The 24,930-nt window shown below is 46.7% G+C and overlaps 1 protein-coding gene across 2 annotated transcripts in view; it reads left to right on the forward strand.

Moving 5' to 3' along the window:
- The window catches only part of FAM171A1 (family with sequence similarity 171 member A1), a 129,376-nt gene that overhangs the window by 77,162 nt on the left and 27,284 nt on the right, over positions 1 to 24,930 (forward strand). The window contains exons 3-5 of one of the 2 annotated variants that reach the window (XM_072749445.1): positions 2,882 to 2,974; positions 17,947 to 18,105; positions 22,618 to 22,794. In XM_072749445.1, the coding sequence (XP_072605546.1) occupies positions 2,882 to 2,974; positions 17,947 to 18,105; positions 22,618 to 22,794 (429 nt within the window). The remainder of the gene's footprint in view (positions 1 to 2,881; positions 2,975 to 17,946; positions 18,106 to 22,617; positions 22,795 to 24,930) is intronic. The other variant, XM_072749446.1, reaches the window with a different exon arrangement.

Genomic DNA, 24,930 nt, shown 5'->3' on the forward strand with positions numbered 1-24,930 from the left:
TTTTTCTGATTTCTTCTTTTGTTTTGTTTTTGTATTTTAGATGATAATTCATGTACCATCAAATTCACCATTTTAAAGTGTGCATTTCACAAGATTATACAACCATCACCACTGACTAATCCCAGAGTATTTTCTGTACCCCCACCCCCAAAAAAACCCATACCCATTAGTAATGACCCATTGTTGCCCACTGCCCCCAGGCCCTGGCAACCACTGATCTCCTTTCTGTCTCTGTGGTTGGCCCATTCTGAACATTGCAGATAAATGGAATTCTATAATATGTAACCTTTTGTGTCTGGCATTGTTCGCCTCAAACAGCATTTTCACGGTCCAACCATGTTGTAGCTTAAATCAGTATGTTTTTCCTTTTTATGGATGAATGATGTTCATTTTATCGATGGACCCCATTTTGTTTATCTGCTCATTGGTTGGTAGATATTGGGTTGTTTACACTTTTTGGCTAATATGATTCATGCTGCCATGAATATTGACATGTAAGTTATTGTGTGAACTTACATTCTCACTTCTCTTGGGTCTATCCCTAGAAGTGGAATTGCTGGACCATATGGTAACTCTGTGTGTGATATTTTGAGGACCCACCAGATTATTTCCATAGCACCAAGGTACATTCTTGTGTTCCTCATGGCAATGACCACCTTTCACTTATGGTGTGCCCTAGACCCCTTCAAATGGAGAACCTCGCAGTCACAGATTGCCTCTAGCATTAATCTGTCCCATGCATCAAGCACTGGGCCTTGTATAATGGCAGCTCAATAACTTGACTGTGGAGGGGATATGAAAAGAGAGGTCATGTCCAAGGCCAACTCACTGGTCCCCTCCTGGCACTATTAAGAGACAGTAGTGCTAAGTAATGGATATTCTTAATGGTTGATATTTCTGGTCCCTGATATTTTCCCAGAAAGTCACTTTATACTTCTCTAGACCTTGCTTTCCTCATCTTTAAACTTGAACTGGATAAAGTGCAGGGCATCTCTGAACTTGAATCTGGGCAGCATAGCAGTTAAAGACAGACTCCAGAGCTAAGTCCGGACTCCAGTATTTACCAGCTGTGGGATCTTGGAAAAGTTAATTCCTTATCTATAAGCCTGTTTCCTCACCTGTCAAATGGACAAGTTAATAATATCAATTTCATAGAGCTGGGTTGTTGTTTTTTTTTAAGATTCACTTATTTATTTGAGAGAGACAGACAGACAGACAGTGTGTGTGTGTAGGCACATGCACAAGCCAGGGGAGGGACGGAGAGGGGGAGGGAGAGAGACTCTCAAGCAGACTCCATGCTGAGCATGGAGCCCAAGTGGGGGCTCAGTTGCATGACCCTGAAATCATGACCTGATCCAAAACCAAGAGTTGGAGACTTAACCAACTGCACTACCCAGGCACCCCATAGAGTTGTTGTGAGCTTTAAATAAATTACCAAAATTTATTTATGTATTACTTAGAATAATGTCTGACATGTTACTAAGGGTTCAGTGACCTTAGTGAGTATTATTTTTCCATTTGTTTTCTCTTAGATTCATATTCCATCCAGGAACATGTAGGCTTTTTGAATTTTTTAGTTGGAAGTCTAGATACTTAAGAATTTTAAAAATAGCACGAGTGCTGTTATCATATAAGTTTCCAGAATACGGGGGCATGTTCTTCTATCAGGTGGCATATGTTAACCTAAGCACATATTTTTAAAGTCTTTTTTTAATGTTAACATCTAACTTTATATATTTTACATTCGTATAATGCGTAGTGTAATAGATTCCTAATGTGAAGAGACTCGCATACTTTACTAAGAAGTTCTAGAAAATAAAAACTCGTTGACTGTTGTAGCGGAAGCAGTTGTTATATGAGAGATTGCAGTACTCTTGTGGCATTTTGAAAGTCTTGCTATTCAGACTTAAATGAAAAAATATGTTTCCTTTCTCTCCACTCACAACACTTCTGACACCAAATGAATGGAGTTCTTTCTCAAACCGACCAATTCCCCAACTCTCTGGATACCACCTGGGTGTCCTACAGTTCAGTTCAAGTCTAACTGCACTAACCAGTTAGTGCAAGTCTAACTGCACTAACCGGTTAGTGCACTAACCAGTTAGTGCAAATGCCACAGGCTAAGGGCTCAGTCCCACAAGACCGACCCCCTACTTCACACACATCTTCCAGCATGTCCCCTGTGCTTCTGGCAACTGGCTATAAGTCAGGAGCGCTCGTAATTCCTTCTCACGTTCAATATTTGCTATCATGGCTCACAGAACTCAGGGAAACTTTATTTACATTTGCCAACTTATTATAAGGGATACGGTAAAGGATACAGATGAACAGCCAGATGAAGAGGTACACAGACGAGTCTGGAAGAGTCCTGAATGTGGCAGCTTCTGTCTCTATGGAGTTGAGGTTATGCCACCCTCCTGGCACATAGATGCACTCACCAATCTGGAAAACTCCCCAAACCCTATACTTTTGGAATTTTCATGCAGGTTTTATCATGTAGGCATAATAGATTATGAGTTTAATCTCAAACCCTCTTGCCTCCCTGGAGGTGGAAGGGTGAGGCTGAAAGTTCCAAGCTTCTAGTTACAGCTTTCTGGTGACGAGGCCCCCCCCCCAATCCAGGAGCCCACCCAGCATCACCTCATTAGAACAAAAGATCCTCCTACCACCCAGGAAATAATAAGGGATTTAGGAGCTCTGTGTCAGGAACCAGGGGCGGACACCAGATAATATATATCTCATCATATCACAGTACTAAAAATCAATATTGTGGATTGACTTGAAATCAGACAATACAAAGAAGTCAGAGTACCCCCAAAATTAGAGTGGATGTCTTGATTTAAATGTCAGAATTCCCTTATGTCTGTTTTTGGTTTTGCAGTATTTTCTTCACTGAGCCTGGGCCTGCTTCCAGAACGATCTGCTACTCTAATGGTTTATGAAGATGTTGTCCAAATAGTCTCAGGATTCCAAGGTATGTTGCATATTGAAAAAGAGAAGTGACAATAACTTTTGGGCCAACTACTAAGATCTCATGAGAGACAGCTTCTTGTCAGATGGTGATGGCAATGAATTTATCCAGAGCTGGACACAGCGTGTGCTATCCATGTGATTGCACAAACACACCTGATTTTTTATTAAATTATCCGCTGGCTGCGATCTTGTTTGTTTAGGGCCAGCCTTTAACTGTGTGAGAGAATAGAAAGGACCCCACCACTCTGTCCATAATGCATCTCTCTCTTCTCCAGAGTTGAGAATATTCACCTTGTAGGTTCCAAGCCCAGGACCCGACCAGAGCCTTGTGAGCAAAGGCTCATAAGTATTCGAGGGGGTAGAGTGCCGGTTTTTTGCACAACAAATAGGCTCTAGAGATCTGTTGCACAATATAATGTATGTAATACGACTATACTGTACATTTAAAAATGATTAAGGTGATAAATTTAATGGTTTATGTTTTTTAACACAATAAAACAAAATCCCCCCTTAAAAAAAAAAAAAAGAAAGTTCACAAGCTTTCAAGTGTGGTCTTTTTCTCTCTCTTTTCCCTCATTTTCTTAACCCATCTGACATGCAGTGAGGTGTGTAAATGTGACCTCGCACCTTCTAGCTTCTCTTGGAGAGACACTAGTACAGAAAGCTTCGGGATTTCCCTGAGGCAGTAGTGGGGTTAAATTGAGAATAACGCTTATGTCAAATGTATTTATGCCGAGATGAGTTTCTTTTATCTAAATCATGGGCCAGAGAGTGATGTTTCCTGCCTTTAAATGTTCCTTCAGATTAATTTTTTATTTACTTCATTTTAATACCATTTGATACGAATCATTCTCTACCTAACCACATTCACACGCCATTTGCAAATGCGGTGAACTCATTCATTCCTTTTTTGTTGAGTGGCCGTGGGGAACACGCAGAGGTGAACGTACACTCACTCTAATTAAAACATAAAACATGATATTCCTTTGAGGCATGCAACATATGATTTGATATGTGTATATTGCAAAATGATCACCACAGTAAGGCTTGTTAGCATCCATCACTCCACGTAGCTACAAATTTTTCTTCTTGTGATGAGAACTTTTAAGACCTACTCTCGGGGATCCCTGGGTGGCGTAGCGGTTTAGCGCCTGCCTTCGGTCCAGGGCGGGATCCTGGAGACCCGGGATCGAATCCCATGTCGGGCTCCCGGTGCATGGAGCCTGCTTCTCCCTCTGCCTATGTCTCTGCCTCTCTCTCTCTCTGTGACTTTCGTAAATAAAAATTAAAAAAAAAAAAAAGACCTACTCTCCTAGCAGCTTTCAAAGATTTTATTTATTTATTTTATTTATTCATGAGAGACAGGGAGAGAGAGAGAGGCAGAGACACAGGCAGAGAGAGAAGCAGGTTCCAAGCAGGAAGCCCGACATGAGACTTGATCCCTGGTCTCCAGGATCAGGCCCTGGACTGAAGGCGGCGCTAAACCGCTGGGCCACCAGGGCTGCCCACCTAGCAACTTTCAAATATACAATATAGTATTAACTGTAGTCACCAGGTTGTACATTCCATCCCCAGGACTTAGTAACTGGAATTTTGTGCCTTTTGAGGCCATTCACCCATGCCCTCCACCCCCCACCTCTGGCAACCACCAGTGGGTTCTCTTACTGTGAATTCATTTTGTTTTGTTTTGCTTTAGATTCCACGTATAAGTGAGATCACGCAGTATTTGTCTTTGTCTGGCTTATTTCACTTAGCGTAATATCCTCCAGGTTCAGCCAAGTTGTCACAAATGGGAGCATCCTTAGCACCTTGCTCTCATTTCAACTGGACTAAATTCTGATGAAGACCAAAATGATTGTTATAGGAATGTGGGTCTATATCAGAATTTAGCCCAGTGGAAAATGATAGCAAGAGTCGAATGGTTGTAATGAACAAGGCTGTGCTCACCCGTTGCATCATGGCACAGGTTAGGATCGTCAGAGTATAATTTAGATCTGAGTGCGGCTCTTAAAATACCAAATGGAAACTAGGAATCCCCTAGACCAGACTCCTTGAGCTTTGGAGTTTGACACCTACTTTGCATTTCCTGAGAATAGGAGCACATGCAGCCTTCCAGCTACTGAGACCCAGCCTGGTTGGGACTCTGCTGATTCTGATCGGGGCTGTCGTTGCTGTGCCGTGTGCCCACGTGGCAGGAGCCTGGCACAAAGCAGTTGAACAGGGAGTGCAACCAACACGTCACAGAAGCTGTGGATTTTCTTTGTAGATAGGCCTTTAGACCCATTGTGTTCTTTTGTAGCCTTGAATGCTTTGATTTTTTAATTTAAAAAACTGACCATGGGGCACCTGGGTGGCTCAGTCGGTTAGACATCTGCCTTGGGCTCAGGTCATGAACTCGGGGTCCTGGGATCCAGTCTCTCATTGGGCTCCCTGCTCAGTAGGGAGCTTGCTTCTCCCTCCCCCTCGGCCTCTCCCCCTGCTCATGCTCCTGCACACACACTCTCTCTCTCTCTCTCTCTCTCTCTCAAATAAATAAATAAAATTAACCCTAAAAAAATAAATAAAAATTTAAAACTAACCACCTACCATATGTTACACAGTGTTCTTAGGGCACCAGGCACCATAATTTTCATCACCTGCACTTCCTCTTAACTGGCCCATCCCCCACCTTTTTCCCAGAGTAGGTCTTCATCTCCTCTCTTACCAGCTGTTCTCATTCTTTGTTCCAGTTTTCTTCTGCTTTCTCTGAACTGCCCATTCTTTCCCTGAGATGTTGGTCCACTGGCATACCGTCTGGTAGAAAGGTCTCAAGTAGCCAGGCAGCTGGGCTTCTGGCAGTGTGGACCGGCCAGTGGGCCTTTATAAATGGAGAGGAGCCAGGCTGTAGGATACAGACCAGAAAAGGACATTGGCTCATAGAACCCACCCCACCCCACCCCACCTTCCCCAGCCCTCACCCTGTGTCCTCGGCACAAATATGGCTGCAGCATATTTGCAGCCCTTCTTGGAGTACCACTCCCCTTCCTGGTCTGAAATGTCCCTGAGTTCACAGCCTTCCCTGCAGCCTTCTCAGGTGGGGGCTGAGCTTACATTACTTACCTCTTTCCTCCTTCCATCACCGCAGCAGCTTGGAGGCTGGCTAGACCCCTCGCCACCAGTGTCTTGGTCAACTTTCCTCCTGGACGGTGACATTAGCTCCTAGTTCTCAGGTTCATGATGCTCTTATAATTGTTTCCTGGGAACGTTAGCATACATATGGATTATGCCCACCTGGTGTCCGAGCTGCTGTTCCACCCAGGGTGCTTCCCCTCCACCCCACCTCAATCACCCATGTCCGTGTGGGTGATGCCCACCTGCTATGCCAGGTCCTTTTCCATTCCTGGGTACTTCCCATCCTCCCAACCTTGGTCATCCACATCCATATAGATGCATGCACGTGGTACCCCAGCTGCTGTTTCATTCCCGGGGTGTTTCCCTCTACCCCAGCTTGGTCACCACATCCATGTGGATGATGGATGATGCCCACCCGATACCCTAGCTGCTGTTCCACTCCTGGGGTGCTTCTCCACCTCACCTCAGTCACGCACATCTACAGTCATGCCTTAGGCCTCATTATTCCAGCACATGCCCCACCTCTGAGCTCAGCCACCACATTCCCCCTCTACCCTGCAGCAGCAGCTCACACACCACTGAGGGCTCCAGCGCCTTAACCCACTGTGTACTCACCCACAGGATTGCCTCCCTCCCCAGCCTACATGCCAGCAGTGTTGCTCCCCTCTCCCTCTGCCATCTTGGCCTGACTATATAACTTCCGACCCTTGTTGACCTGGGCCGCTTATGGCCACCCCAGCACAGCCGCACATGACTGGACAGAACCTCATAGTTGCCCTCATAGTTGCCCCCACTGGTTGCACATCTGGTTCATCTGGTGGCACACTGGTTGCCCCCACTGGTTGCACACTGATGCCCACAGGCCTCAAATAGGCATCAGTCCTGCAAGACAGGGGCCACTCACTTCCCAGTCATTTGTTTCCTGAATCTCCAAGATGACTGTCACACCCTCTTCTCTGTCTCCTGGCTTCCTCTGTGCACACTCACATTCACATCTGCACTCTCAGCTCATGACTTCACCGAGAAACTGAAATCACTCGCCTGCCCACCAGCAAACCCACAGAGCTGCCCACTGCTCCCTCCTGCGCTGGAAGGAGTGTCCTTGTTCAAGTGCATACCGGTCCTTCTGTTTGGGCTCTGCAACCTGTCTCGTCTCTTCTGCAGGGATTCCATAAGTGTTCCTTCTCACTCCCGCCCCACCATTTTCTCCCACTCTGTAGTGGACAAATATTAAAGTTGTGCACCTCTGTACAATGCTCCCACAACCATGCCTGGCATTAGCCACTGCCCTGTGTCTCGGCATATCCATCTTTCCCTGTTCACCACACTGCCAACCACTCCCCTGCCTCATCACTTCATACCAATTGCTTTGTCAGAGTCTCTTACAAGCCCTGTGTGGCCAAACCCAAGGACATTTCTCTCTGCATCTCCCTGGATGTCCCCACAGCATCCCACAGAGATGACTGGTCACTTTTTCTTGAGACTTTTCTCTCTTCGCTTCCATAACATCATGCCTTGATTTTCTTTCTCCTCTTAGTCACTTCTGTGGACGCTCCAGTGACCGTCCTGGGCCTACATTCTCCTTTCCAGTACTCTCCCTGGAAGATCTCATGGGCCCATACTTTACTTTAATGGTCCCTAGACATAACAAACTCTCAGTGTCTCACCTCCAGCCCAGACTCCCTGTGATGGAGGCCCAGAGCTGGCTGCTTATTTGACACCTCCACCTGGCTGTCCACTAGGCATCTCAGACTTGACCTATGCACCCGGAACTCTGGCTGTTTTACTTTCCATCTCAGTAGATGGTTCGAACATACCTAAGTGGTCAGGCCAAACCCTCGGAACTATCCCTGACTCATCTGTCCTCACAGCTAGGTGGTTTCCTGGCTGAGCTGCTTCTGCCCATCTGTGTTACCGCCATATGAATCCAAGGCACCATTTTCCCCCTGGAGAGCTACAGTAGGTTTTTAATTGGCCATCTCATTCCTACCCTCACCAACCCATAATCTAGTCTTCACACAGTTAAAGCGATCAAGACCCCTTGCTTCCACTCTTCAGTGGTTTTCCTGTTGTACTTGGAATAAAATCCCAAATGCTGAGGGGCTTCTCAAAAGATCTCCAATTCCTGTCATATGCCTTTTGTATGCAGCCACCTTCTTCCCATGTACCAGCTGTGTGTGACCTCCATCTTACCTTCTTAGACCCCATGAGTCAAATACTATTACAGTGGGCCTTATACCCTGAATGATTTCACGTGATGCTCCTGTGCTTGCACGCACCTGCATTGTTTCTGCTGCTCATGTAATCAGCCACTTGCTTTGCCACAGCCTTTGCCCTGATCTAGGCCCTGGTCAATCTACTTGGACCATGCACTAGCCACCCAACTGGTGTACTTCTATCTAGCCTTTGACTTAGGATTGGGGCTGGGCCTGAGATTAACCAGACTTCCCACCTCGTGCGTCTCCTTTCCAGTACACCTTACACTAAACTGCCAGAGGCATCTCCTGGGAGGAGAGCTCCAGTTCTTTCACTCCTCCAGTGCTTCCCACCCTACCTTGCCCTAGAATAAAATCTGGTCTCCTTGCAGAGCACATACCAGCCTTGTGGTCTAGCCTTAGCCTCCCTTCAATGGATTCTTCTCTTCCAGGTATTGTATTCTAGCCTAATTGAATTTCCTTTTCTGTTTTCCATCTGGGGTGTTCCTTCCAATCTGTCTTCACACCCTCCTTGGACTTCAAGGCCAGCTGAGGCCACATCCTCCAAGAGGTCTTTTCTACATCTTCCCTAGAGGTACGATTCATGTGAGTGCCTTGCCCTTCAAGCTCAGCTGCCCCCAATCATGTAACCCCCAATGCAGGGGTAACCAGTTCACAGTGTGGCCAGGGGCTGGGACCCAGCTGGAAGGGAAAGTCTGAAGCCATCAGTTATCTCCTTTTACTGGGATCGAGCTAAGAACGCAGAAGAAGTAAGAATCTCAGCTGAGTGCTTATGAGGTGCAGAGGGTCTGTGATCATGCCAGGCACCCTGCGAGCCCAGGTTAGAAGAGAAGAGAAAGTGTGACCAGTTGGTAGCAGGTCAGAGAGAAGCAGATCGGGGATTAGTGGAGTCATGTTGATGACACTGCATTTGAGTGAAATCTACAGACCCCTGCCGTGTTGCCCAGAGCTGCCCTGAGCCCAGAACCAGGCACTGCTGCAGCCTCCATGCCCTCTGGCTCCCATCCATGCATTCTGATACATCCCTATCTCCCACATTGCCCTTCATGACCTTATCACTCCTATCCACTCTTTAAACCACAAGAGTGGATTAAAACAACCCTCCAGCTGGGGGTTGTGTATCTTTTTATGATAACACCCTTTCCCATATTTGGTAGTATACCTTATTTCCCCAACTAAAATTTTAAAATCTGAAAGTAAGAAGCATGTCCTCTTCATCTTAAAACTTTCCATGGCCTGGCCCTACACCTCCCTTATGATAGGTTCAATGAGCAATTCATTGAATGATTGAATACATAAAAAATTTTAAAGTGTAAATAACAAGTGCACTTTGCAACTTTCTATATAGATTGCCCACACCCTGATCAATTATTTCCTTTGTCGTGGCTTTAAGAAAAATGTAGTTCAAACACACACACACACACACACACGTGCCATAAGAGTACTTGAAGAGCTCTTTCTCTCTAAGGAGCAAGAGGCATGGTCCTTTTATAGGGGCATAAATCATTCAGGTTTTTTTTTAAAAGATTTTATTTATTTATTCATGAGAAACACAGAGAGAAGCAGAGACACAGGCAGAGGGAAAGAAGCAGACTCCCTATGGGGAACCCGATGTGGGACTTGATCCCAGGATCCTGGGATCATGACCTGAGCCAAAGGCATATGTTCAGTCACTGAGCCACACAGGCATCCCATTCTGTCAGTTTTTGTTATAGTTAATCTATTCAGTCTCACTCCCTCCTGTATGTATATAACCAAAAACTGAGAACCATTGCTCCTTTCCTAAAATCTCATTTGCATTCCAGCTTTTTAAAATTACAAAATTTTGCTCATTTTTTTTAAGTAGGCTTCACATCCAACATGGAGCTCATTGCCAGGCTTAAACTCACTCACAAACCTGAGATCAAGACCTGAGCTGAGATGAAGAGTCTGATGCTTAACCAACTGAGCGTTTCCTCATTCATGAGCGTAATAATCGCTACTTGTGCTTTTCCTTGTAGACATGACAGTAATAATACTGCATGATGTTTCATGTTTTCTTACCAGTTGGAAGGAAAGCCATATGTAGATAATTTTTGGTCTTTGCAGTTCTGTTCTATAAAATTAATATAAAACTGAGTTTATAAAGGCTATATTAAATTTTTGTTCTCAGATTGGTCAAGTGTAGGTGAATTTATAATTTTTTTAGTGGATTTAGAGGAGAAAAATCAATTCTTACTTGATCAGAAATGTAAGTACTATAAGTCTTTGAATTTTAGCTGTTGCTCAGATGTTATAATGTGTCAAACGCTCCTGAGGAAAGGTAGGTAGTATGATGACAGTTCAGTGATGAAGCTTCACACCTTACGTGCATAGTCTTAGGTGATAACGCCCCATTGTTCGGTTTTATGTGACATTCAAGTAAAAGCTTTCAAAGACTGAAGGCCACTGGATGAAGAGGGGAAGGAGCCCATTGTTCTCATTAGTTCGATGCTTCATGCTTCAGTGGTCATTTTTCTTTTGAAATGTTTTCAACCAAGTGAAATAGAATAAACTCATGGAAAATGAGAGTTTTCCTAGGAAAATCAAAAGATTGCCCACTTGTTTTCTTCTCTGTAGATATGGTATTTAAATTTTGATTATACACACCCAAAACCTATTCTCTCATCTAAGTGGAATAATGTAGAATCCTTTCAGACACAGCAGGTGCATGATACACACATTTTTCCAATGGAACTGGCCTTCGTGGTCAACTTAAGTCTCAAGATTATTAATTATAAGGTATAGGTGGTGATGCTGGGGTTGTTGGAATTTAGGGACAAGACTGGCAGTTGGCCTGCAGCTCTAGCTCCCAGAGAGTCCAACAAACCTTCATGGGTCTCAGAAGTGGTGCATCTTCTTGACTCCGGAAGTGAGGAATAAATAAGAAGGTACCATGTGATACACACACACACACACACACAGAGACAGACATACACACACACTAGAATATTACTTAGCCATCGAAAAGAATGAAATCTTGCCATTTGCAATGATGTGGATAGAACTAGAGGGTATTATGCTAAGTAAAATAAGTCCATAAGAGGAAAACAAATACCATATGATTTCACTCATATGTGCAATTTAAGAAACAAAACAGATGAACATAGGGGAAGGGAAGAAAAAATAAAATAAGATAAAAACAAAGAGGGAGGCAAACCATAAGAGACTCTTAACTCTAGGAAATGAACTGAGAGTCGCTGCAGGGGAGGGAGTTGGAGGAATGGGGTAACTGGGGAATGGGCATGAAGGAGGGCACTTGAGGTAAGGACCACTGGGTGTTGTACGGCGACTGATGAATCACTGAATTCTACCCCTGAAACTAATAATACACTATATGTTAACTAAATTGAAGTTAAATTTTAAAAAACTGAAAAAGAAGAAAGTACCATGAAGATGCCCTACTGTCAGCGCCCACTCCCTTCTGGTCCCCAGGGCGCCGCTGTAAGCCCACCCACCTTGCACCGTGCCACGCCCACCTTGCACCGTGCCACGCCCACCACGCCCGAAGCCCCGCCCACCCCCGTGTCCCTCTTAGCAATGACCTCGCTGCCTTTCACCCAGCGGGGAGGATGGCTTGGCGGCTTCTCCCTGGCCTTGCGAGGGCCCTGCCGGGGTCCCTCCTCCACCTTGCGCCCCTCTTCTCACCCCGTATCGCCTCCGCACGCCTCCCACAGCTCCCTCAGCTCGCCAAAGGGCAGCCTGCCGTTCCAGAAGCCCTTTGGAGCCCTCCTTCCTCCCAAAGATTCCACGCAATTCCACACGCATTTCCATCCTCTCCCAAACCGCAGGCGTCCGCCCTCGCCGCTAGCACGCCTCGGTTTTCCTTTGACTCACGCCGTTCTGGAAATTTCCCCCACGGAGCACTTGTGGCCGCGAGGGGCCGCTGCAGGGCCCTCCCGGGGCCTGGGGCCTGGTCGTCGGGGGTGGGGATGGAGGGCCCGGTGCTGCGCAGACCCAGGCGTCCTGGGGGGGTGGGGGGCTCCTGGCTCATCAGCTCCCTGCCCCTCAGGCCTCTTCCCGCCCTTGCTGCCCAGCCACCTCCGGGCTCCATTCCGAGGCCGCTGTCCCCTCGTTTCCCATGACAGCCTCCCGGTGCACCTCTCACCCCTTCAACCCACCCACCCCTTCACCCACACCCCTGCACCCACCGTGAGAGCTGGGTGACAGACAAAGCCACCCTTTCGGGCCCATCCCTGCAGCGCCTGGCTCCGGGCCCTCCCGGCTCGCTTACCCCTGCCCTGCCTCCAGCGGGGGTCGCGGATGCCACCCACTGGGCCCTCTCCTGAAGCTCCCTCTGGGCTTTTCCGCATAGATCTGAGGTTTTGGCCCTCCAAGCACTGTGGTAACTAAGCCATTCCCATGATGCCTTCCCTAACCCCTGAGCCCCCGGGTCCGTGGAGCCTTGGTCCCTGTATTCTTCACATGCCCAGTGCCCCTTGCGGAGGAGACTCTCTGTAGGTGTCTGGATCATGGTGAGGATGCTCAGAGTGTCTTGTGCAGTGGTTCCCAGTCTGGGGCAACTTTTGTTCCCCAGGGACATTGGGCAATGTCTGGTGACTTCTCTGGCGGCCACAACTTGGGAGCTGCTACTGGCATCTGGCGGATGGAAGCCAAGGATGTTGTCAGACATGCCCCAGTACACAGACAGCTCCCCTCCCCCAACAAAGAATTACCTGGCCTGAGATGTTCAATAGCGCCAAGATTGAGGAATCCTGACCCAGTCAGAATTAAGACAGATCACTCTTTGGACCTAGTGAGCTGCCCAGTACAGCTCATTTTTACATGTAGTTCTGTAAATATTGTGGAGCACCAGCCGTGTACAGGACACGGTACGATGTGTTCTACAGAACACCTGCTTCCATCTAAAAGGGGAGAGGAGATGGGAAATTAATGTTTACCCTGCACCTATGATGTCCAGGGAGGCACTGCTAGGCATCAGACATGTGTGCTCTGAGCTAGTATCACAGCAACCACATTATGAGACAGGTGTGATTCCTACCTGTTTTAAAGATAAAGAACCTGAAGCCCAAAGTCACTCAAAAAGAAGATTGTTAAAAAAAAAAAAGATTTAAATGTAGAACTAAGTGATTCCCCTACTCCGTGTTCTCTTCCCATGGTGCCTCAGATTAGGGAGATGCACATTTCCAAATAACATAATAGAAGGCACAGTAAAATCCCTGCTGGAGGGACATCTGGGTGGCTCAGTCGGTTAAGAGGCTGAGGTCATGATCCCAGGGTACTAAGATCAAGCCCTGTGTCTGCGTCTCCTGCTCCCTCTGCTCCTCCCCACTGCTCGTGCTTTCTCTTGCTCAAATAAATAAATAAAATACTTTTTTTAAAAAAGTCAGTGCAGGAGAAAGATACAAATAGCATTTAGAGGTTGGGGTGGGATCAAGGACATCTCCGTAGAGGAAGTAACACTTAAGGCACATCTGGGATGATGTGTAGGGTGTGCAGATAGAGACTGGGGAAAAGGCATGAAAATATGTGTTGGAGGTACAGAGCTGTGCAGTCCTGCTTGGCCAGAGGGTGAGAGCCAGTTGGCAGTGAGCAGAGCATGTCTTCTGAGGTAGGTATGATGTACTAGGAGAGGAAACAAGTTAGGAGTGAAAGAACTCCTTTCTGCCTCAGTAACAGGATGACTATGGACAGGTCCCTTAATCTCTCTGGGCTTCCACTTCCTCACTTGTAAAGAGGAGAGTTGTTTCTTCACAAGATTGTTGTGAATATTAAGTGAAATGACATGTATATAAGAACGTTGTAGGGGCACCTGTGTGACTCAGTTGGCTAAGCACCTGATTCTTGGTTTCAGCTCAGGTTGTGATCTCAGGGTTATGGGATCGAGCCCCACATTGGGCTCGGTGCTCAGTGCAGTCTGCTTGTCCCTCCCCCTCCTCTCCTCCTGCCACTCACACTCTCTCTCAAATAAATAAATAATATCCTAAAAAGAACTGTAAATTCTAAAGCACTGAACTGCACCTCTCACAGGATGGGGATTGTAGTAGTTGGGGTTTGTACTGGTCTGTAATTGTCACTGCCATCATTAATTTGCTAAGTGGTGGCAATCCATTGAAGGTCTCTGAGCAAAGAAGGGATGTGACCAGAATGACTTTGGAAAAGTCAGTGTGTCAGCAGGTGAAGTGGCAAAGGGGGAGAGGCTGGGGACACAGTTAAGGCAAGGGGTAACACAGGGTAACGTAGGGTGGAGGCAGAAAAGAAGAAGATGATTCCAGAAAAGGAAACGTTGATGAGAGGAGATTGGCCAGTCCTGGCAGTGAGTAGATGCTCAGAATAATAGAAAGGGAAAATGATGGTGGCCTGGAACCAAAGCTGAGTGGGCATTGGGCAGAATGGGGGTGTGGTTAAGTGGGGAGAAAGTAGAGGATGGTGTTGGAGTACCTGTGAGGCATCCAGGTGGTGATGTCTGGAAGGCAGAGGAAATGCAGGCATGAGGCTCTGAAGAGCACTGGGGTGAACAGGAAGGCCACCATGGTGGGGGGTCAGTAAGGTAAGAGCCAGAAACCGTGGAGGCAGCTCAAGGCAGCCCCTTAGGAACTGTTTCATCCGGAGGTGGGAGGAGAAAAAACATACTTGCAGAGGAAAAAGCCAGCCAACTCGAGAGACCAGAGTGCAGGACTGTGAATGCCAAGCAGGAGGGGTTCCTGGGCGGGGGCGGTGAACAGTGTTGACCATTGTGAAGAGGTCAGTGAGGAGGAAGGTCAAGAAATAGTCACGGGTTTGCAGATTATACAGTCATCCATTGACATTTCCGAGGGCGGTGTGTGTTGTGGGTAAAAGCCAGATCGCTGGGGCTTGGGGGAAAGGAGAGGAGGCATTCACTTACGGGGATAACAGCATGAAAGTCATGTTTTTCTAGATGAGGAAGAAATGGGTATATTTGTTGGTTGTATAGGAAAAGCCTTGTAGAGAAAGATGATTGACAAAGGCAAGAATAGTTGGTGGGGCCGAGTCTTGCAGTATGACTAGCAGAAGTTTAGGATAGAGGTTTGGGTTGACCCTGGATGACAGCAGGGACAGAAGGGACAAGAGAAGAGGGAAGACAGATTTTGAAGTACGGAGGCAGGACGTGGTAAACCGATGATTTCAGGAACGGAGAACCTGAACATCTAGGCATGGAGATGGAGCTGAGTCTGAGAAGAACAGAAAAAGTTTGAAAACCCACTGTGGTGGGGAATGTGGGACAGGCATCCAGAGAAGATCTAGCTAGGCCTGTCCTCTCGGTCCCCCCATCCCCAGGGGCCAATCACACCCCGTCCCGCAATTGAGGACGATCTAGGAAGCTAGGCCTGAGGACATAACCGCTCCCCAGCCCCACTCGGGCACTTTGGATTTCATTCACACCGAGGCTTGGCGTAGCTTCGACCCTTACATAACTCCTCAGAGATTTCTTTGGTCATTTTAGCAGGCAGAGAGGCCTTGCCTTTGTTCTGTGTCTGGGAGTGTGTTTGGCCCCATACCAGACAGGGATCCATGTGCTGCTGGTCCCAGCATGTGTCCAATGGGCTGGACAGGCCACATCCCCTGCTAGCGAACCTGCCCCAGGCATAGCCCCTCTGTGCCCCCCGCCCACCAGCCACAGCAGATAGACCCCAGATGTCTGGCTCGTGACCAAGTTCTCCACAAAAAACGGAAGGGGAGGCAGCAGAGGGAGGGTGGGGAGCAGGGGTGGGGAGTTGGGGTGGGGAGAGGAGAGAGATGCATCTCTCACTGCAATGCATGATATGCTGGAGAACAAGAGAAGGCTGCATGCCTCTTAGAGAGAGGGGTGAGGGAGAGGGGAAGGAGGGATACCCAGTGGCCCCGGAGAGCTGGGGAGCAGCTGGGTCTGGGGTCTCCACGTTCCAGGCCCGACTTGGTGAGGGGGTCAGTGTGATTCCCCCTTCACCTATCAGCCCTCTGGTCTGTTCCTTCCAGCCACAGGAGCCTTGGCAAAGATCTCAGCCTTCCCATCTCACAGGGGTGGAAAAGAAAAGGTTGGCTTTGACTCTCCATCTCCGAGCACAGTAGGGAGGAGACTACTCCTCGCATGGGGCGCTCCTGGGGGGCGGGGCACGAGGTGTCCAGATTCTGTGCAGACCAAGGAGGTGACAGGAGGAAGACATCAGTCTTCTGTGAAATCAAAGGAAAAGACCAGACTGAGCAGAGCTGGGAGTGAACCGAGACAGATCCTTGGGTTCTAGTGCACCCAAGGTGTTGTTTTGGGGTACAGATTAGCATTGGTTTGAGACAGGACCACGTGTTCCTCCAGTTAATCTCAGTGGAGGCAACAGAAGACATGACTTTGGGCATCTGGCTCCCCGGGGCCCGAAAGTGGAGCCTGTGTCATCTGGGAACTCTAACCAGGAGATTTTCAGGTGTAGGGGGAACGTCTGACTCTCTGCCACCTCAATTGTACACAGTCCAGCCAGCCTCCCCCAAACTTCATGTCTGTTGGGTGTCTGTGGCCTCACTTGTAGGAAGAGAAATCCTATGAGCCCTTAAACTCCCTTATGCTTATGGATGAGCTTATTCCCCTCTAAAAAGTTTCTGATCCCGGGTTAAAAGGAACCCCATGGCAGGCATAAAGACCGGCAGCTCTGGGCTGCCCGTTGCGCCCAGACAGCCACAGCCTGGGGGCAGGGAGCCTCCAGCTGACCACAGGGGAAACCACAACCCCCCGGGGCAGGATATGCAGTGACCAGGCACCAGGGCGGATCCTTGCTTTTCAGGAACCACAGTTTTCATTCACAGAAGTGTGTGAGTGCTACGACTTCCACGTCTACTAATTTTTGTCCAAAGGATGTTTTTGCTGGGTTTGTGCAAAGTGACTTAGCACCGTTACGCCTTGCGACTGTCGCCATAGCATTCGGTACAAACAGGTCCGGGTTTTGCAGTCAAAACAACAATGTAGAGCACAAACTCAAACTGCAGGCACGGGATGACTGCCTGAATGGGCCCAACCTGTTCTTCTGCACGCAGCGTGCGGTGAAGGGAACATTTCTGCGTCATTTCAGGAGTCTCATCTTAAATCTGGGACGAATAGCGTGCACCCCACCAGAGAGCCTGGATGCCACGTGGCAGGTTCTTCCGAGGGAAGAGTGTTCGTTACTGTTGGGCACTTGCTTACAATTCTTGTCCAGGCCGCACATTTATTTCCCATGCTTGGCTTCACTTTTGGTCTGTGGAGTTAAACCAGATTTTGCCAGAAGATGAAAGAGGTGTTTGTAACAGTCTCAAAGGGTATCTCTTGCTTTGTTTTTGTAAAGAGATGAATTGTCATCAGCTCCGTTAGCTTATGCGGACGCCCTTTCCTAAAATGGTACCCCCCCCCCCATGGGCGAATGCTGGGCAGTGAAAAGCTTGCTCACAACTAGGGCTCGGAAAGCGTTTTGTTAAAAACCTAAATAACATCCTGTGTCAAAACAAATGTGACAATGGGCTATTATTTCTATCCCCATAATAGCATGTTGTCACATCTTTGTGCCCTGTGTGACTGGGGGACGGGCGGAGATGGGGGGGCCAGGGGGAGGGGGTGGGGAGGCATGCTGAACCAGGGAGACTCGCTTCCTGGTTGCCTTAGATTTACTGCTCCTTCGGGAGGTAACTCAGAAGTTAATCTCTGCAGGTGCCCGGCCACAGCCTCGGGTCCACTTCCAGAGACGAGCTCTGCGGCTGCCTGAGAACACCAGCTACAGTGACCTGACAGCTTTCCTCACCGCCGCCAGCTCCCCGTCCGAGGTGGACAGTTTTCCTTATTTGCGAGGATTGGATGGAAATGGAACAGGTAATTGGAGTGTGTTTTCTTCTCAGCTGGGGCTTCGGTGTGTGGATCTTTGTTCGTGGCTGGAAGCGTGAGTCCTCCTTGGAAGAACCGGAGTTGTGAAGTGCAAGTGCGTTGGAACTGTGTTCACGAAGGTTTCCGGTCTCCACCACCACGGAGGGGCATCTGAGTACATTCGTCTCCTTCAGCCCTTCTGCCTTATGTACCATCTGAGATCCCCTTTGGTAGACTAAATATATTTAATTCAGAGAAATGCTTCTAATTGAAGTTGGGATGGATTTTTTTCCCCCAAGCATAAGGCTCTCTGCCCTTCGCCCCACTTGGCCCTGAAGTGGGTTTGATGGAGCTGCTGTGTGGCTGCCCTCACAGCCTGCACAGCCCCACCCACGTGTCAACAGCTGGGTGGGGACGTCGGGGATGTCATTTCTAGGAATCAGAGCAATTAGGAGTGGGAGCCTCTGCTCTCGATCATCTGCGCCCATCCAGCATGTTCCCACATCTTCCCATTCTCTGTGCTGTTCTCTCTGCCTCGACTTGGCAAACAGTGGTCAGGCTTCGATGTTGATTTGAATCCTCTCCTGATGGACCTCTCTTCAGCTCAGTCGGTGTCACCCTATCCTGGCATGACACATAGAGCTTAAAAATCAGAGAAACTAAAAGCCAGCAGCCAGAAAATACATACAATCCCTTATCAGTAAAAACTGGTTTGCAGCCAACAGTGCAGTTGGCACTACCGGTGGTCCCTGGTCCTAGGGACTGGAAAGTGGCAGATGCTGAAGCCCTGAGTCATTTCTTGTCTCCCCTCTTCTTTTTCCAACACTTCTGACTAGTCACAACATAAGCTGGAAAACCAGAAGCTGTTCTGGGCTAAATCCTGCTCGATGAGGAGGTGACTGCATCTCCCCAGAAACGCTTTTATTGCATTTCCCTGACTTGTCCGGAGCTTTGCATAAACGGACCTTGGATCCTTCTGGAAAAACTTTTACACCTGCAGCACCTGATCCATTTTGTAGAATGCTGATGAATTTCTGGTGACTGATCAAGGTGACCTGGTGATTTAGTTACTCACTTTTCATCCATCTGTAGCACCTGCTTTCAGAAATGTTTCTTCTTACTTCAGTTTTTGTGTGATGAAGATGCAATTAATACATCGGTAATGGGCCATCAGAGAAAAAAAATGCTTGGTAGTCACTTTAAGTAAACATGATTGGGGGAAAATATTGACTTTTACTTTAAAATTACAGGCCTAGGAGAAAAGTTCTATTTCAGGGAATAGGAAAAAGTACATTTTGAGACCATCATGCAACTGCTACCCAGTCTCCCCAGCAAATGGTACACAACCCTAAAACCCTAACTGGGAGGGACAATCTTATTCCTCAGGGCTCATTAATTTTTGTGTGCCCCACTTCCAAGAGCTCTTGAATAAATTATGACATCCGAGATGATGAAGAAGAGAGAACCAAAGACCTAGAACTATTGATTTTAGAGGAGTTTGTTTTATTTTAAAATCACTCTGTTATTTCAGAGGGAAGAAGGAAGGTCTTTAGAAGGTTACATGCAGCTTCTTGCCCACTGAAATAACTGACAGCTGATGTGGGAAGAAGACTCAGACCTTCCTTGAGTGCTGCCAGGAGAGGTGGCCACCCTGCGGCGTGTTGGCTCACACCCATGAGGGCTCTGGGACCATGGGCTCCACTTACACCCCGACATCTCACCCAGTTTCACACGGTGCACACCCTCCCTCCTGCCCCACACCCACTTGCTTGCCTCTCATTTTATAAAATGCATCTAAGAGATTTCAGCTTTGCATGATGGCCTGGCCCACACATACCAGTGTGAGATGGCAGGCCGTAACTAGAGCCCAGCGAAAATGAATGGAGACCACAGATGGAATTGGAAAGGGCTGTGAAGGCCGGTTTCCTTGGAGTGTTCTTGGTTATGTCCAGTTCAGAGGAGTTTCCAGAGTTGTAAATAGAGCAATTCAGCCAGCTGGAGATTTGGGCCACTTTCTCATTTGTTCACCTGCGTCCAACCTGCTCCATAGTTTCCTGGTGTCACACGGGTCCACCTCCTCATACACACACAGACATCACAGCATCACACTCCCCACTCTAGTTGCTCAGAAAGCATACAACCATCCTCTGGCATTCCCAAGGGGTTTACAAGAAAGGACTTCTGCTGGTAACTCCAGGAAGACAGAGATGAGTCTGCAAAATGAGTAACATCCAGCGACGTCGGTAACAGAATGCAAAGCCAAGTGGAAGCCTAGATGCTACGTGAGCAAAACCCCTCATGTTACAAGAGCACTCAGAGGCCTCCTAAGCTTGGTCCAGGGGCGCTCCCCCCTCACCCAGCTACCTTTGCCTTGACACCTGTCTTCATCCGGACATGACAGGAGCCTGGTAACATCGAGAGGGAACGGAGGAAAAGACCTCATTATATACAGAACTCAGTGCTTTGTGTAGAGTTGCAGTCTTCTAACCAGGGCTGGAGGGGAAACAATTGAGCCCTTCAAAGTATGACTCGTTGCAGAATAATGAAAGTGGGAGGGTAGAGCGAGAGTGTTTTGGAAGGCATAGAGTAGGAGTGGGCCCTGAGAAAGAGAAAAGAAGCCTCAAGAAAGGAGGTATCACTGCCTGCTGTGTCTTCCAACGGAGAGCTTTTCAAAGAACATTAAACCAGGTGAACCTAATGTATATTGTGTTAAATTAATAAGTGCTTTTCTGCAAGGCTGTGACTTACTTCTGAATGTTTATAGCTGAGTCTGTTTCTTTCCATAGGCTCATAGGAAAGCATCTAGTCCAGATAATGCAGATAAGAAAAACAAATCCCGGAGGGGCAAAGTAACTTGCCTGAGGCCATGTATGCAGCTAGCGGTGCATCTAGCTGGTACTGGAACCCGGGCTGCCAGGGCCAGGAATGTGCAAGAAAAAAGGAAAAAAAAATAGCAAGGGACAATTGATGAGTGGAAATCTGGAGACAGAGCTAAGTGGGAGGCAAGGATGGATGATGAGTCTGGAATGCTTTCCTAGTCTACCTGCTGCTTCCCTCTGCGGACATCCTGTCCTGGGTTTGCTGAAATCTGCAGCACCCTCCGCGGCTGAGAACGTTATCTCTGAGTTCTTTATACAAAGTCTAGTGAGTTGCTTAATTTCTCTTGGTTTTCAGTTCTGTATCATCCAGAGAGTCTGACGGAAGAACCTAGAGAGGTAGATGATAGACCTGGCTTTACTTCTGTGTGCCCTTTGGGTAGTTGGCAGGTTCAGCTCTCAATCCAGAAGATGGTTTGGCCAGAAATATGGTAAATACTGGGTTTGGTTTTCTTTATCCTAAAGTGAAATGCCCAGACTAAAAGATTTCAGAAGTTGAGCCTGTGATTCTGACGTGGACCTTTTGGTGGAATTCCCATTACCATGTGTTTTCCTGCAATGACAGATGATGAGTATTCAAAGATGAGTATGAATTGTAAAAGGTAGTGTTGTCATGACCTATGTGTAAATTGCTCTACGAAGGGTTTAGCTATAACTCGTGTTGAAACTCTAAAATTCCCTGGATTTTCTTTAAATGTTTACATCTAGCCCTAAGTGGAGGTTCACTGTTAGCTCAGGTAGTTGATGGGTAGGTAAGTATATAAGTAGCTTAATAAGAAATCCTATAGATTATGTTCTAATGGAGCTTAAATTTTTTTTTATCACTCTGCTTTTGTCGTTGTGCTCAAGTTTTAAAATTATAACAGATGACATTTTGTGTGATATTATATTTCACTGGAGAAAAATTGTTCTAAAATGGATTACTTAAGTATATAAATATAATATCGCTGTCATAAGCATTCCCTCATCTATCTATAAAATAGGCAGTCATTAAAGCATCAACTTGGATAAAAGGCCTCTAATGTAGAATAATTGATGTATTAAATTCCTTTTAAACAGATCAAAATAACAATGGCAACTAAAATAACTCATAAATATTTCAAGTCCAAATTTTCAGTAGTGTACTTTTAGTAGAAGTAAGCTAGGATTGTGAAGCACTCCTTGAAAAAAATTCTTTTTCTTTTAAAGCAGCCTCTAATATAAAACATTTGGTTTCATGATGGGGATCTACCAAGTTATTAATATGTGCATGGGGTTCACTGTGTCTCGGAGTTGATTGCAGGGATTTCTACACATACCCTCCTCTCACGTTATAGATGAGTCTTTTCCTTTTGAGCCCCTTTATGAAAGCAAAGCACCGTTGTGTAGCTGGAGTTGGCAAATCTGAGCTTGGATCCCAGACAGACCACCATGCCCTTGGGGCCAGCTCCCATTACCACCCTCTCTGAGCCTTTTTCTTTTACATGTAAGATGTGGATTTTACCTACCTTACAAAGGGCATGGTGAGGATTTTATATATGTAAAGTGCTGACTACAGTGCCCAGCATGGAGGTACCGTACTCAGTGGATGGTAGCTGCAGACGGTGGCAGGAGCCCCACGCGGGTCCCTTTTGCGCGTGTGATGGAGAATCCCTCTTGCTTCCAGGAAACGTCACCAGGTATGACCTGACCCCAGTCACAGCTGTCAGCGTCCACTTGCTCAGCAGCGATGGAACGCCAGTGCTGGTGGATGGTCCCATTTATGTCACCGTGCCCCTGGCCACACAGAGCAGTCTGAGGCACAATGCCTATGTCGCGGCGTGGCGATTTGACCAGAAGCTGGGTAAGCAAGACTCCTGTGATTGGCTAGCAGAAGACTTCATTACTGTTTGATTTTCCTTTGAAGAAGCCCATGCAAGTCTCCCTTCCTGGAAAGATCCTGAATGCTGCTGCACACAGCGCATTGCATGGTTTCTGGCAGGTGAAGCTCAGGCCACTGTGCCAAGCAGGCAGGCTCTCTGGAGGGTTTTGTTTTTGTTTTTGTTTTTGTTTCTGTTTTGTTTTGTTTTGTTTTGTTTTGTTGTACCTTTAAACTCATTTACTTGAATCTTTAAAGGTTATGAGAGCTACAATCGGCTCCCCTAATCTTTATCCTTTTATTCTTTAGGTCTATGATCTCTCTTGGTCATGTGGTTTTTAAGTTTAATGAAAAAAGAAAAACATGGCCAACAAGGTACCAAAAGAGAAACAAAAATTACCCATAATCCCCCCCGACTAGAGGAAACCGTTTATAGTATTTTGTACTATATCCTTCCAGTCATTTCGCTATGCACATATGCATTAGTTATCTATTTCTGCGTAACAAATTTCCCCGAAACTCAGCAGCTTTAAACAACAGTGAGCATCTCTTATCTAATATTTTCTGGAAGGTCAGGACACCATCTACCTGGGTGATTTCTGGGTCAGGTCCTCCAGCAAGGTTGCAGTTGGGCTGCCAGCCAGGGCTGTGTTCATCTTAAGGTCCAAAGGGGGTTGGTGACCACACTTCCAATCCTACAAAGCTATTGCAGGCCTCAGCTCCTTACTAGCTGTTGGTGGGAGGTTTCCCTTCCTTGCCATTAGGGGTCTCTCCATGGGGCTGCTCACATCATGGCAGCTTTCACCGAAGCAAAGAGAAAAATAATAAAATAGAATAAAATACAGAAGCACAAGTGGGCAAAATGGAAGTCACAGTCCTTTATAATCTAATGTCAGAGTGACAGACCATCGCTTCTTTCCATATGCTCTTGGTCACAGGGCCCAACACAGGTACAGGGTGGGGTGGACTGCACACAAGTGTGACCACCAGCACATGGGGATCCCTGGGGCCCTCTTAGAAAGGCTGCCTTCCAAAAAATATATTTTTAACAGGAATGGGATTATATGCCATGTGCTGTTCGTTTTAAAAATCACTTGCATATCACAAACGTCCTTACATAGCATCAACTGTGAGTCTGCAATATCAAAATTAATGATTGCATAGTATTTCATTATGTGGAAGTGTCATAATTTGGTTGCTCTGTTCCCTATAATTAGAGCAAAACATTACTATTCTTACCAGTGCTGTGATAAATATCTTTGCAGCTAAATCTTTAGGTGCAGCCATACTTATTTACTTAGGATAAAATTTTATATGAAGTGGACCTGCTGGCTAAAAAATATGAAATTCTGAAGCTTTTAATCTTTCTAAATTATTCTCTAGGAAGTTTTATTGTTGATGTTCATCACAACAATATGGCGCACATGCTTGTGTGCTTAGATTTTCATACCACCTTCATTCCCCCTTCCGTATTCCATAACCTTGAAAGTCAAGCTTAAAAATTCTGTTTTCAAGGGTTCCAGGGTGGCCCAATTGGTTAAGCATCTGCCTTCAGCTCAGGTCATGATCTTAGGGTCCTGGGATCGAGCCCCACGTTAAGCCCACGCTGGGCTCCTGGCTCAGTGAAGAGCTTGCTTCTCCCTCTCTGCCCTGCTCGTGCTCTCTCTATATATATCTTTCTCTCTCAATAAATAAATAAAAACTTAAAAGAGAAAAAAAAGAATATACTGGCTTTCAGATCCCCTAGCCCAGAATTTTAAAGTATTAGACCGTGCATAAAGATTATTGGGAGATGTGTAGTGTCAAATGTATTTTCAAAGATACCTATATTCCTTGAGTAGTCAAATCATAGTTCTGGGAATTTATATTTGAAAATAAATGACTGTTGTTGGGTGTCTGGGGTTTGGTGGGATTTTGTTTTGTTTTGCTTTGGTTCATTTTGCTTTTCAAATAATTACTAGTAGAAGCCATAATTCTTTGTGTGGAATTCACTGATTTTACTAGACGTACTAAACTTGATATTGATGGATGGACAGTGTCACTGTATTAACATATCCCGCACTAAGATAGACAGACTATCACTGACGTGTGCCCTCTACAACCTAGTCAGGACATGAGGAG

Source organism: Vulpes vulpes, chromosome 2 (genome assembly GCF_048418805.1).
Source record: "Vulpes vulpes isolate BD-2025 chromosome 2, VulVul3, whole genome shotgun sequence".
Lineage (NCBI taxonomy): Eukaryota > Metazoa > Chordata > Mammalia > Carnivora > Canidae > Vulpes > Vulpes vulpes.